The following is a 15,630-nucleotide window of genomic DNA, read 5'->3' as shown; positions in this document are numbered from 1 at the left end:
TTATTTTTGTATTCATATTTTTTACTCATCTATCCATACCCTAGATAAAGGGGACATCGAACACAGGGTTTTCACAACCATGCACATATTTTTATATAATCATCTTTGAGAAATAAGGTACTGGAGAACAGCTCTACAGTTTCAGGTACTTACCTTTAGTTTCCCTTATTTTTGAAATGGGACCATTTTCTACTTTCAGCACTTTAAATATGTCATTTAACAGCCATCTTGCCTCCATGATTTCCAATGAGAAATTGGCACTTAATCTTATTGAGGCTCTCTTACATGTGATAGAATTCTCCGTCTTTGGCATTTCATGGTTTTGACCATAATACATTGCAGTTTGGGTCTCTTTGAGTTTGTCTTGTTTGCAGTCTGTTAAACATCTTGGTTGTGTATATTCATACATTTTCTTATATTTGGGAAATTTTTAGCCATTATTTCTTTGAACATTCTCTCTGCCCCTTTCTCTCTTTCTTCTTTTGGGATTCCCACAATGTGTATATTGGAATACGTGAATGGCATCCCAAAGGTTCCCCAAACTCTGTTCACTTTTCTTCATTCTTTTTTCTTTCTGCTTCTCAGACTAGATAATTTTAATTGCCTTATAGTCAAGTTCACTGTTTCTTTCTTCTGCCTACTCCAATCCTATTAATTTCTGTTATTTTTTCTGCTCTGTTTGGTTCCTTTTCATAATTTTCGTCTCTCTATTGGAATTCTTTTTGTTCACCTATCATTTTCCTGATTTTCTATAGCTCTTTGAGCATATTTAGGACCATTTTTTTAAAACATCTTTATCTGTTATGTTCCTTGTCTGGTCTTCCTCATTGATGGTTTCTAATGCAGTATTCTCTTTTGCTTGGGCCAACATTTCCTGTTTCTTTGAATATTTTTAATCTTTATTGAAACCTGGACATTTTGATATTTTAGTGTGTTAACACTAGAATTTAGATTCCAAAGTATCTGTTCTTTAACCTTGTCTCAAGCTAGTGTATGACAGCTTTCCTTGAATGCTAGGAGTTAACTAAAAAAAAACTCATTACTCATTGCTGTCTGTGTTGATTGACGTGTGCAAGCGTTCTCCTTTGGAGCTTACCCATACGGTAAGTTTAGAGAATAGCTCCAGGCCAGAGTACAGGGGCCTCTTGTCTTGGGCATGTACATGCAGTCCTAGGAATTCCCCTTTTTACATGGATATGACTGTCCTGTCTTTCCAAGCAAATAATTTTCTTAGGCTTCTGGGCACTACCATCAGCAATCTCTTGTCCAGCCGTTGACTGTTTCCTATCAGTCTGTGAGCTGCCTTCTACACTCAGGGTGAGTTCTGGGCTCGTGAGCTCCACAGGCTACCACCTGACAGACTGGGCCAGACAGACATGCTTCCAGTATGTGCACCAGTATTACTCTCCTCCTTCAGGAACCAGAACTAGGGACCACATTGGGAATCTGGGCCAGTTCCATGCCCAGTCAGGAGTGGTCAGGATCAGGTGGGGTAAAGGGTTTGGACCAGCCAGGGTGCCACAAGATCCTACCACATTTAAATAGCCTTTTTCCTGATTTGACGCTCGTCCTTTAACTGCAGTCCTTTAACTGTTTTCTGGAGATTTGAGAAAGAGGTTTTTGGACCATTTCTTGCTGTTTGTTCAAAGCTTCTTTTGAGGAATGGAGTCATGGAGTCCTGAAGCATCTCACTCCACCATCTTTGTTGGGGTGGGAAACACGACTGATTTCTGTGTGTTGATTTTGTACACTGTAACTTTACTGAGTTCATTTATTAGGTCTAGTACGATTCTTTGGGAATCATATAGGATTATGTCAGCAAATACAGTCTTGCTACTTCCTTTCCAAATTTGATGCCTCTTTTTTTTTCTTGTCTAATTGCTCGAGCCAGAACTTCCAATACAGTATTCAATAGCAGTCAGTGTTTTCATCCACATACTGTTGTCCCCTGTGTAATCAGAAGATTGGTGACTCAGCATTTCAGTGCTCTGCTTGTGTTGCCAGGATTTTTTTCCAACGCCAAATATCTATTCAACACATTTTAATTTAATGTTGATACTTTCTTGTTTTAACAAAAGATGTCTCTAGAAGGTTTTCAGGCAATAGCTGGTACCCTGTTCTTCTTTAAATGGTTTGCTACCTGAAAGACAAGGAGTTGAGTTTTCCTAGACTTGAATTCCCTCAGGTACATGGAAACTGCCACATGGCCAAGAGGCATTCCAAATTCAGAAATGGTTAAATGTGAAAAGATAAATATTATTATTATTTTGTAAATGAGGAAACCGGCTCGGAGAGGTCAAGTGATTTATCCAAGGTCATGCAGCATGTAACTACTCCATAGCCTCACTATTAACCTTAACGTACCTTTTTGAATAGTATAGAAAACCCACATGAGGGTAGCTATCCTTTTTCTTCTCATTCCTTCAGTCATTGTTTTTTTCTCCCTCCCTTATGCTCACTCTTCTTTCTAAAGGGCCCCTGTTGCTGGTGATTATAATGCAGTAATTTATTGCTGAGGAAATTTTCAAGGAAAAAGAAGATGCATGTCAGTGTTTGTGTGACTTTTTTATTTTTTTCATTTTCATAATGTAAGCACCTCTAGCAAAAGACAGAAAGTGGGACTGTGTCTTTGGAATAATATCTCTGTGGTTTAAGACTTTTAACCCTTTTTGGGGCTTGGGGGATCTTTTTAGAAGCTGATAAAAGCCTCTTTCTAGAACAGTCACATGTACTCAAAAGTTGTGAATTTCTGAAGCTCCTGCTACCGATCGTTAGCCCTTCCAAGAGACAGGCAATATTCTAGATCAGCACTTGTCTAAAGGAATTTTTTGTGATGATGAAAATGTTCTGGGTCTGTACTATCCCATACATTAACCACTAGCCCTGTGTGGCTGTTGAGCACTTGAAATATGGCTACTTCAATTCAATAAGGAATTGAATATTTAATTTAACTTAATTTTGATTAAATTAAACTTAAATTCACATGAGGCTACAGGGTACTGGCAACTGGCTCATATCTCAACCATCTATTACCATCTATCATGTGTAACAATGATAAAAATAGTTGTAAGTTCTTCCTGATATTTTGTGACCAGTGTTCCTTTTAGTAATATGGTTTTATCATTCTATATTTGGACTTTTTTTTTTCAATCTGGTCTAATGAGTAATAGATTCCTGAGATTTTATTTATGAAAGTATACTTATTTAGGAATGAAACTCCATGCTTCCCAAGCTTTTGAGCATTTCTTTAGGGTATAATTGTTTTTCTCTCCTCTGTTTCAAGGAAAATCAACATTGGAATCACCTGATTCAGGATGCTCAGAAGCGTGGTGCCATTATTAAGACCTGTGACAAAAACTATAGGCATGATGCAATGAAAATTCTGAAACTCAAGCCTGTTCTGCAAAGAAGTGTGACTCACCCTCCTACCATAGCTCCAGAGGTATCCAGACCTCAAGGTGGCTTGCCCAACAACAAGCTAGACAATGGATTCACCAAGACATCGTTTGCTTCTTCTCTGTACTACCACCCCCCTGACCCTAGGGAAGCTACTGTTACTGTTACTTCAAAGGACCCTGAAAGGCCTCCTGCCCAGGACCGACCTCGGGACCCAAGACTCCTTAGAAGAATGGGCTCTGAAGCCAAAGGGAAATTCCTGGGGGATCCACAACCTTTGAGTCCCCAGCATCCTGGAGCAACATTGCCCATGGGAGAGCCAGGTTTTCCTGTAACTCACCAGGATCTTGGTAGTATTATACAGCAGTCCACTACTAAAGTAGCCACTCTGAGCAACTATAGTCCTCATGTGCAGTGTGAACCTCCAACTGCTAGTTCTGATGCTTCCACAAGTAAAAGAAAATGTGACCAGGAAGAAGGACTCAGCCACAGAAGAGAGGCCAGGGATTTCAGTGAAGGGGAACAGGAAAAGTATAGCTCTATGACCCATCATACAAAGAGGAACTCTGGCTGGGACAAGAGGAGACTGGAGGAGGACAGTAGTTCAAAGAAAAGAAAACTTTTACAGTAAATCTAGATGGCACAACTAGGAATGTAGAAACTTAAGATGACCAGCCAATAGGACTATCAAGATAAGATTTTTTTTTTCTTGAAGGAATTTATGTGCAGTTAGAAAACATGGAAAGTGTATCCTAACACCTGAGCCTCATGGTCATCTTCAGTACTTTTTGTCAGTTACAAAAGCTTTCAGAGGGCATTGTGTTTCACTAATAATGTCCTTGAAGTCAGAGACTAAAAATGTTGATCTCTTGTTCTTCTGTAGAAAAGGAGGTCAGACTGGAGTGAACGTTGTAAAAGTTGAAATGTATATTTGTACAGCGAATAACAAAATCCTTTTAAAATTTAATCTAGTAGACCGCCTTTCTTTCTCCTGCTTAAAATGATAATCATTTTACAACAGAACAAACTTTATATTTTAAAAAAAAATTGCAGGGAGGAGGACAGATCCTTTCAACCATTGTTATGGCAAGACAGATTTCTTTAACAGCCTAAGTTATTTGGAATAAGCTGAGTTAGTGGTAGTGGGTCATATGTCTTTAGTTCTATTTGAAAAAACAACTGGAGTCTCCTGGGGGAATCTTTGGAAAGCACAGTTAAGTAGAATTCTGCTGACGAACAGTTTTAAACAAGACACCTTGGCACAGGATATTAATTTTCTGTGATGAGTTCAACTACCTATTTAGTAATCACATTTTTTGTTGGGAATGTAATTCAGATGCCCCCAGCAAATTGTGAATTGTTATATCAGTTGTTGTCAGGTGCTAGGTTAGTTCTTGGATAGCTAAGTAAGAGTCACCTTGGGTTGCTTGTTAAGGTTTGCAGATTGCCAGGACAATTTAATTACTCTTTGGTAGGGCTTAGGGAGCTGTATATTAAATGTCTTCCCAAGAGATGCTAATTACCAGGCAGCTTAGGAACCACTGGAGTAGGCTAAATATAATATTCAGACAGGAAAGAAACACCCTTTCAAAAGAGAATGGTAATAAAAAGAAGTGTAAATACTTGGAGTTCAGAACGAGGGAAAATTGCAAATTTCCTTTGATCTTTGGAAATCATAACTGATGAATATACTCCTGTCCTAGGATATATCTGGTGAGAGTTTTAAGTTAGTGTTTTTGTCAAGGGAAAGTGGCTTTGGTGAATGGTGATTTAAGAATCCTGGAACAGCGGAGGCGAGGGCCTGCCCAGTTTTAAAGTCCGCCTTTCCAGATAGTCACAGAATGTGAAATTAGAGTATTGCAAGTGTGTGAATGAATGTTAGTAACAGTTGACAATAGTAATAACTAATGGAATGTACTGCATACTCTACAGCCCATTAGCTAATTTGGGGTTGGAAAACAAATCCCTAAAGATTAATGTGCCCTATTTGAAATTTTCTTTGTCATCTGCTAATTTTAAATCAAAAAGGGGTTTGTGTTAAACAAAATTCTAAAGATGCAGGTTATACAAACCTAAAACAAAAAATAATTTTAGGTTGCCAAAAATTTAAACATCGTTACCTTGTCTCTTCCACTGGTGTGTTCAAACCTCTGACTAATGTCCCGTGAACACTCTGTAAGCAAGGGAGCAAGTGACTTCTTAAAACACTTTGTCCGCTTCACAGAGTCAGCCTCTGCATCCAGTTTGTGGGTGTGGAGAGTCTTAACTCAGCAGTGCAGTATAAGAAAGTGTGCAGGATAGGAGCAAAGGCATGAGTCCCCACCATGCCTGGATCAAGGGCTCTGTATGTTTCCTGTCTGTGCCTTTGACAAGATATCTCTTTGTTACTTTGAATATTTTCCTAATGTATTTTTAAAGTACTTTATTTAGCAGAAAGACTCTGTAGTGGTGGAATTTAGGAAGTTGAAAACTGCTAAGCTTCTAAAGGAGGTAAGGCAAAACATGTTTGGGGTCAGGAAAGTCTCTTACTCTGTTCATACTAACAGATGAATTAAGAAATAAATTATTTTATTTTTGCTGCCACACATTTGAACAATATTATTTCCAGTTAAGTTTAGTGTTTATTTTCACACTGACTTTTTGATCACCTGTTGTGTTTACTACTCATCTAGTCTGATTATACTAGAATTAGTAAGAGAACTGAAGGCAGTAAATAGCTCCTGCGTAATCCTTTCTATGAATGAACCTTTCTAATGAATGAACTTCTGACAGCCTCTCCCAGCAGAATGCAGTTGTGCCTGACATTAAATTTGAAACTTTGTTGTTACAATTGGTGAAAGTATTTGCAAAAAACCCTCCTTTTCTTATGTATACATTGGCCTTTCTTGATGTATCTGTCATAGTAGTGTTGTTAAATGGTGTTTAATCTTATTGCAAGGTGGAAAATACGGCTGTTTGCTTCATTCTTGCCATGGCAATAAAAGAAAGTGCCATGTCTTCTTTCAATATCAGTTACTTCAGCATAAATACCTTCTACTTGAGAACGTAGTTTGCTTTTTTTGTGTATAATTTGCCTGGATTTATTGTGCAGAGTTTTAGTTATATATTTAATGTATATCAGGAGCAAATTTGATAATATATATGTGAATAATCTCCTGTAAATGAATTTTATAACTAAAATGTACTAAACTTGATTTTCTTAAATTAGTTGTACAGATCGACTTTGTTGTAGTCTTCCTATACTGTGAATTCATAGCTGGAGTTTGGCCAACGGTGTCCCTGATGTCTTTATTAATATCAAGTTTTAAAGAAAAAAATGGCAGAATTAAAAGTGGGTTCGAAGTTATATATTATTGAATTAAGGTGCGAGACACTTACCAAGATAATCTATTTAGTCTGCCATTTGATTTGTTTATGCCCAAATTATTTGGTGGAGGATTTGTTTTGTTCAGATGTTAAAAGAAGTATATTATCCAGCTCCATTCTCCCGCTTTCCTTGCTTCCCAACTCCTTTTAGGATCTTACCCATAAGGTAATGAGGGGCAGTTGTGGCCAACTGTGGTATTCAATTATATACTGAAGTTTGTTGCACCAGAAGTGCTCATCATTAGGCTGGGAATGGGGAGGGGAAGGGAAAATTGATAGTGGCCCATGAAAGGAGCTCCTAGTGGAACTAGTGGAGGGACAGAGTATAAATGTCCAACTCAGGGATAATAGCTGGTGGTTACAGAAGTAGAACGTGTATTATAAAAGCAGGAACTTCAGGAAATGTAGTCAGACTTTGCCCACACTTGTACTTATTAGAAGGCACTTGACCTCAGCCTCAATGCCTCAATATATACCCAGAGCGTCTTGCACAGAGCCTAATCTGGCATGCTTTGTTCATTTGGTATGCATACACAAATTATAAGGAGGGTGAAGTGATGTATTTAGTAGTTATGGAGAGTTAAAAATTTGCCAGGAGACCATGAGAGATGATGACCCTGTGATGGCCATTTCATTTGTAGAATTCATTTATACCAGCATTGCTGCAGCAGCTGTAACAAGGAATTTTAAAGTCACCAGACAGCTCTTCTGACCAATCCATTCACAAAATCAACCACCCACCCCCTGTGTTTCACCACTCGTTGTTTGAAAAATAATTCAGGGAGGAAACTAAAAATACACTTAAGCTTAAAATAGAATTTTATAGTGTTGTGCAGCACCATAAAGACAGTTTCTGTATACAGGGAATCCTTCCATAACTCTGACCTGAGTTGGTGGCACCTGTCCTACTCTACAGAAAGCATTTGCCAGATTAAATTATATGAACAGTATCCATAGCCGGGGTGTGAGAAACCACAGTAGATGTTTCCTTTGTGTGTGCTGGTGTTTCTTAGAGCTGGAACCATGTTACTGTTGGTATACACAGTTGCCTTTGTTTTTAAGCAATATTGCTGCAGATAAAATTGTTAGACTAAAAGTTTTCAACCTCAGGGATACATTTTGGAGCCACTTTGGAAATTTTTGAAAAATTCTGATGTCTGGACCCCACCCTATATTTTTGATCTGGAGGAACTCTTTGCCTTTTTAAATTTTTTGCTCCAAACTCCTAAGCCTAAACCAACTCACTCCTAGGTGATTTTATTGAGCAGACTGAGGTCTAATTCCTAGTGGGGGCAGGAGGAAAGCAGAGCAACCCTGGAAGTCCATCCCCTAGGGGTCATGTCTCCTTTCCTCAGTTCACCATCTCCCTTAGGTTCCCTGGACAGAGTTAGGCCCACCACAGAAAGGCTTCATTGCTTTCATTCAGAATGAGGTTCCGAAGGGTGGCAAAGCAAGGCAAGAGGAGAACTGGAAATAGCTCAGATGATAACTCCTGAAGTCATCAGAAAGGGAAGAGGTAGAAGTGGCCCTGAGTGGGAAAATCCAGAGTTAATCAGTGTGTCAAGAACTGAAAAAGGAACCAATCTTGGGTGTGTTCTCTGGTCCTGAGCTACTTAAAGAGCAAGGAGATACTGGTGCCAGAGCTTGAGTTAAGCAAAGGCGTAAAGGATACATTGAGAGCTTCTAATCTGCTAGGCACCTGCACTACTTATCTCCTTGAATCCTCCCACCAATCCCATGGTACATGATTTAAAGATTTTTAAAAGTAGTGAAATCTGTGAGATGACTTGCTCAGGGTGATATAGCTAAGAGCTAACAAAGCTGCAATTCCAACCCAGGTCTTACTACCTTCAACACGCTTGAACCACCACAATAGGTACTTGAGCAAGATTAAATGCCACAGCTGGCCAGACAGCTACAGAAATGGGCTTGGGGAGAGAGTTGCATTCACTGCAAAGGATACACAGGATCTGCCTTAGATCTGCCATTGCCATTGGCCATTATATTAATCAAGATTCTCCAGGGAAACAGAACTGACAGAAAATGTATATACTTATACACACACACATATAGTATTATAAAACTTATTACGGGAATTGCCTCAGGTGAACTGTGGAGTTTGGCAAAACCAAAGTCCATAAGGCAGGTTGCAAGCTGGGAACTCTGATAAAGGTTTCGGTGAATTTCCCACAGAAGCTGGTTGGCTGAAGTAGAGATAGAAATTCTTTCTGACTGCTAAAGTCAGTTCCCCTTTTAAGATCGTCAACTGGATTGAAGGAGACTTCTCTCTTTGCTGAAGGCAGTTTCCATTGTTGATTGTAGATGTAATCAGCCATAGATGCAATCAATTGACTAATGGTTTAAATCCATGAAATGGCCTCACAGTAACAATCAGGCCAGTGCTTGCTTGACCAAACAACTAGACACCACAGCCTAGCCAAGGTGACACTTGAACCTCACCATCACAACCTTGTACAATTACAGTTTCCTTGGACTTCACTTTCTTTGCCTGAAAATGATAGTTTGGATTTGAATTCTCTGGTTCCTTCACCAATAAGTTCTGAAATTCCAGACTCTAAACCGTGAGGTTCTACAGTGAAAGAAGTAAAAAGTGTGGTGGCTTTGTAATGTGTAAATTTGGGAAGATCCAAGTCCATTTCCCAAAATTCCTTTCTCTATGTTTCCAGTTAGGGTGAGTCACGACACACTATGCATGAGATTTGGAAGCCAAAAATGAAGCAGTACTCCTACTGTCCTTAGGCTCAGAAAGGACACTACATACTTTAGCTCATGCTAGTCGTCACTGTGCGGTTGCTTGTTGGCTTGGGGCAGCAGCCAGGCCTGCAGCCGTGTCTTCCTTTCCCTTTATCATCCTTTAATTTCTCCACCTTCTAGGCCTGGTACGTGCTTGGCTCCATGACAAAGATCACTTGTTTCTCCTGTGGGACACGTACATCACCAAAATTGGAGGCAGATTGGCATGGGTCCCAATCCACCCTCCTGGGTCCCAGCTTATCCTCACTCTCCCCAGTTTGCATCCATCTTCCTTTCCCAGTTGCCTGTCCTGCAAACTTCAAGCTCCAGCAACAGATGTGAAGACAACACTCTTACAGGAGCCATTTAACCAGCTCCCACAATTGCATAAGGTCAAACCCTTGTAATGAATCTATAAATAAAAGTAAAATACACAGTTCCTTCTCATTACAGAAATGTTCTATAAAGTCACTATAGAAACTTCCGATGCTTCTAGTGGAAATACAGGATTAGGTTCCTGCAAGTGGTCACGTTTTCATCAATTGATGTTTTTTGTGTGTTTCTCTTAAAGACACCTTGATACATATTATCGATTCACTAACATTGAACTCAAAGTCAACATTGATATCCATAACGCATAAAGAATGATAACTCGACACAAAAGATAAATAACCCAATGTAAAAATGGGCAAATGGCTTGAATAGACATTTTCCTAAAGAACATATACGAATGGCCAATAAGCACATAAAAAGATGTTCAACGTCGTTAACCATCAGGGAAATGAAATGAGATACCACATCACACTCATTGGATGGCTACAGTGCAATATTTTAAAAAAAATAGGAAAAATTGTTGGCAAGAAATTGCACACTCATGCATTGCTGGTGGGAATGTAAAATCGTGAAACCACTGTGGAAATCAGTTTGTGGTTGCTCTATAAGTTACATGTGGCCCAATAATCCATTCTTAGATATACCCAAAAAAATTCAAAAAGGGACTCAGTAATTTATACATCATAGCAGCATCATTCACAATAACCAAAAGGTAGAAACAACCCAAATGCCCATCAAGAGATGAATGGATAAACAAAATATGCTCTATCTCTACAATGGAACATTGTTCATCTGTAAAAATGAATAAAATTTTGATACATGCTCCAACATGTATGAACCTTGAAAACATTATGCTGAGTGCAATAAGCAAGGTACATAAGGACAAATGTATGATTTCACATAAGTGAAATATCTAGAAAGAGCAAATTTATTGTGACAAAGTAGATTAGAGGTAATTACGATTTGGGGGAGAAGGGGATGGGGGTTTTCTTGCTTAATGGGTACAGTTTCTCTTTGGGTTGATGAAAATGTTTTGGTAATAGAGATGATAAGTGGCACTACATTGTGAATGTAATAAATGCCACTGAAATGTACACAAAAAGTGGTTAAAATGGCAAATTTTATGTTTTATAATATAATATTTATAGCATATAACATATATATATAGTTTATCACAATAAAAAAGAATGTATATAAGACCCATGTATAATGGAAAGTCTAATTAATGACCACTAATTTACTCATCACCCAGCCCAGGAAACAACATTACTAATGCCTTGGAAGACCACGTCATGCTTCTTCAAGATCACACCTCCCTTCCTCCTTCTGTCTAGTTGTAACCACTATTGTGAATTCTGCGACTGTATAAAATTTCATTACTTACCCTAAAATAATATGCATCTAATTTGGAACTTTGAATGAATTTATATCATGGGTAATCTGCAACTTATATTCTCTTTCACATTATATGTCTGAGATGAATGTTGCTGTATTTTTTTTTTATTTGAGTACAACATTCCATTTTATGAATATATCACAAAGAATCCATTCTATTCTGATGGACTTCGGGGACTTTTTTTTCCCTTGTTGCATATCTCCCCGTGCATACGCTGAAGAGTTTTTTCCAGGCAATGCTTCAGACTTGTCACCAGGGCCGCAGAGGACAAAGAAGGCACTCCAGGGTAAGTGGATGTGGATGCTGCTTGGCTGGAGGTCACTGGCATAGGGGTTCCTGACAACAGCCCCAGACACAAGTTTTGTGACACATGTAATCCATTTCAGACATGCCAGCATGCAGGACCCACGAGGTGGGAAGCTCTACACAGGAGGCTCTACGTGAGTGCATACTTACAATAGGAATTTCTGGGCTGGAGAGTCTGCATGTTCCACATTACCAGTTAGTGCAGCATTGTTTCTCAAAGTAGTTATACCCCCTTCCACACTCACACCATAAAAAAGTTCCAATTATTTCATATTCTCCTCAACATTTGGTATTGTCAGGCTTTTAAACTTTTGCCACTCTGGTGGTAAGAAATGGCATTCCTTTATGTTGGTTTTTTCTCATGTCTTTTTTTTTAATGCAATTTCATTAAGATATAGTCACATATCATATAGTCATCCAAAATACACAATCAGTGGTTCACAGTATCATCCTACTGTTGTACTTTCATCATCACCACTGATTTTTTAACATGTTCGTTACTCCAAAAACAATAAAAATAAGAAAAAGAAAAGCAAAAAAGAACGGCCAATACATTCTATTATTTATTTATTTATTGTCTTTACTTTCTTACTTATCAGCCCATACACTTGGTAAAGGGAGTGTGAGTCACAAAGTTTTCACAATAACATGGTCACACTGTAAAAGCTGTACAGTTATGCAATCATCTTCAAGAATCAAATCTACTGAATTACAGTTCAACACTTTCAGGCATTTCCCTCAAATTGCTCCAATACACCAAAATCTGAAAAGGACTATCTTATATAATGCATAAGAATAACCTCCATAATGATCTCTTGACTCTATTTGAAATCTCTCAGCCACCGACTTTGTTTCATTTCTCAATCCCATGATGCGCATCCCAGGCTCATCCTTGGGAGTCATGTCCCGCGTAGTGGGGAGGGCAGTGTGTTTGCCTGTGGAATTGGCTTAGAGAGAGTGGCCACAACGGAGCAACAAAGGGCATTCTCTGGGTGTGACTCTTACAAATAACCATAAGTGGGCTTAGCTACACCTTTGCAGAATAAGACCAAGGGCCTGGTGCATCAACGTGGCAATCCCCAGTGCTTGTGAGACTATCGGGTCTTCTCCAGGTGGGGAAAGTATTTCCGCCTTTTTTTTCCAGTCTCTCCAGAGGACTTCGCAAATACTATTTTCTCTTCTGCCCAAATTATTCTGGGATGTATCAGGGCATCACAACAACCTGTACAAACCCACTAGATCTCACTCCCTATTCATGGGTCCAGGTAATTATGGTGTTTGAATAAACTGATCATACAAGTTAAATAGTGTGCTACAGAAAATAGAAATTTTATAAAATGCCAAATAAATATCTCTCCCTTTGGTCTCACCAAGAAGTTGAAGTTTTAAAATACAGTCAATATCATCCTTTACCCTTTAGTCTTATTTACCTTAGTCCTAACCAGATCGGCTTCATTCATATCTCTAGTTGAAGTCTGACCTCTTTTTCAGCACCTTTATGGTTTTAATTTGCATTTCCCCAAATATTTAAAGTTGAGAATTTTCCCATAATTATTCACTCATGTTTGTACAAGATTCAATCGTGTTATTTGGTTTCATATTAATTCATATGGATTCTTCATATATTCTGCATAAGAATCTTCTACCGTTCATATGTGTTACAAATTTCTGAGTCTGTGCTTTTTCGTTTTTGTTTTATTAATAAACTTTATTGAGATATAAAGTACAATAAAATGCACCCATGTGAAGTGTACATTTTAGTGAGTTTTGGCAAATTTATACACTCAGGTAATCACCCCCGCAATCAATTTATAAAGTATTTTTATTACTCTTCCAAAGTTCCCTTGTGCCCCTTGGCAGTCAATGCCCTTCCCCCTCTCAGACAACCATTGATCTGATATCTACCACTGTAGTTAAACCTTTCTAAATTTTATACAATCTGAGTAATATAATAGTGCTATTTTATGTCTAGCTTCTTTAATATAAGTTTATTCATGTTGCTGTGTATACAAATAACTCATTCCTTTCTATTGCTGAGCTTTATTCCATGTATGGGCATGATATATTTTGTTCATTCATTCACCTGTTGATGGACATTTTTATATCCAGTTTGGGGCTATTATGAACAAAAATTATATGAACATTCATCCATCCAGGTATGTATAGTCATAGGTTTTCATTACAGGGAGTAAATAACTAGAATGGGATTGCTGAATATGCTAAGGGTATTTTAATTTTACAAGAAACTACCAAACTGTTTTCCAAAGTGGTTTTATCAGAACTAGCAATGCGTGAGTGTTCTAGTTGAGTCATACCCTTGCCTACACTTGATTTGGTCAGTCTTCAATTTTAGCAATTCAAACGGGTGTGTAGTGGCATCTCGTGGTTTTAATCACATGATTACGTGCAAATTATGTTGGGCATCATTTCATGGACTTATTGGCTATTCATGTATCTCCTTTTGTAAAGTCTGCTCAAATGGACAACGGTTTCTCTTTTTGGGGGATAACATTTTTTTATTGTGGTAAAATATACATAACATAAATTTACCATTTTAACCACTTTAAGATTACAATTCAGTGGCATTAAATACAGTCACAAAGTTTAGAATCATCACCGCTATCTATTTCCTGAACACATGCATCATTCCAAACAGAAATTTTGTACCCAATAAGTAATAACTCCCCATGCCCCCCTCTAAGCCCTGAGACCCACTTTACTTTCTGACCCCGTGTATTTGCCTATTCTAGATACTGCATATAAGAATAATAATTCATTAATTGTCTGTATGGTTTATTTCACTCAGGATAATATATATCTTCAAGATTAATCCATATTGTATCATTTTTCAGAACTTCATTCCTTTTTATGCTCAATGATATTCCGTTTTATGTACATACCACATTCTGATTAGCCATTCATCTGACAATGAACACTTAGGTTCCTTCCACTTCGGGATTACTTTGAATAATGCTTTAATAAATATTGGCATACAAGTATCTGTTAGATTTCTGGGATGTGTGCCTATGAGTGGAATTGCTGGGTCATATGAAAATTCTATATTTAACTTTTTGAGGAACCGCTAAACTTTTCCACAGCGGCTGCACCATTTTACATTCCAACTGCATTTATCATATGTATATCATATATCACATATTATGATTTGCACCTATTTTGCCTTTCATTTTCTTAATAATGTCCTTTGACACACAAAGGTTTTAAATTCTGGTGAAGTCCAATTTATATATTTTTGCTTTTGTTGCTCGTATATTTGGTGTCATATCTAAGAATCCGTTGCCAAATAAAAGATCCTAAGGACTTACTCCTCTTTAAAAAGTTTTATGGTTTTAGTTCTTATATTTAGGTCATTAATCCACTTTAAAGTTAATTTTTGTATATGACAAGAGACATGGATCCAAGTTTATTCTTTTGCATATGGATTTCTAGTCGTCCCAGCACCATTTGTTGAAGAGACTATGCTTCCCCCAATTGAATAGACTTGGCACACTTGTTGAAAATCAATCAGCCATAGATGTGTGGGTTCATTTCTGGGCTCTCAATTTTATTCCATTGGTCTAAATAGCTGTCTTATGACAGAACTAAACGGTTTGGGTTGCTATATCTTTGTAGTAAATTTTGAAATCATGATGTGTGAGACCTTATGATGATTTTGGCTTTTGGGGGCCCCTTGCCATTTCCATATGAATTTGGTTGTTGGCATTTCCATTTCTTTAAAAAGACTGCTGGAATTTTAATTGGGATTGCATTGAATCTGTTGATCACTTTGGATGGTATTGACATCTCAGCAACGTTAAATCTATGAACATAGTTTGTCTTTCTGTTTATTTAGGTCTTCTTTAATTTCTTTCAGCAATGTTTTGTAGTTTTCTGTGTACAAATCTTTTACATCTTTGGTTAAATGTATTCTTAAATATTTTATACTTTCAGATGCTGTAGACATCTGGATTGTTTTCTTGATTTCCTTTTTGGATTGTTCTTTGCTGAGTTCATTTATTCACTCTAGTAACTTTCATATGGAGTCTTTGGGATTTTCTCTATATAGGATCATGCCACCAACA

General features: G+C 37.8%; 1 protein-coding gene across 1 annotated transcript in view; it reads left to right on the top strand.

Moving 5' to 3' along the window:
* SETX (senataxin) overlaps positions 1-4,363 on the top strand; it is a 124,795-nt gene extending 120,432 nt beyond the window's left edge. The window contains 1 exon segment of the mRNA XM_077147312.1: positions 3,284-4,363. Coding sequence (XP_077003427.1) covers positions 3,284-4,027 — 744 coding nt within the window. The 3' untranslated portion in view covers positions 4,028-4,363.
* Positions 4,364-15,630: the final 11,267 nt, after the last annotated feature.

This window comes from Tamandua tetradactyla, chromosome 2, assembly GCF_023851605.1.
Source record: "Tamandua tetradactyla isolate mTamTet1 chromosome 2, mTamTet1.pri, whole genome shotgun sequence".
NCBI classification, from domain to species: domain Eukaryota; kingdom Metazoa; phylum Chordata; class Mammalia; order Pilosa; family Myrmecophagidae; genus Tamandua; species Tamandua tetradactyla.
Note: the sequence above shows the minus strand (reverse complement) of the source record. Positions and strands in the feature narration are given on the sequence as shown.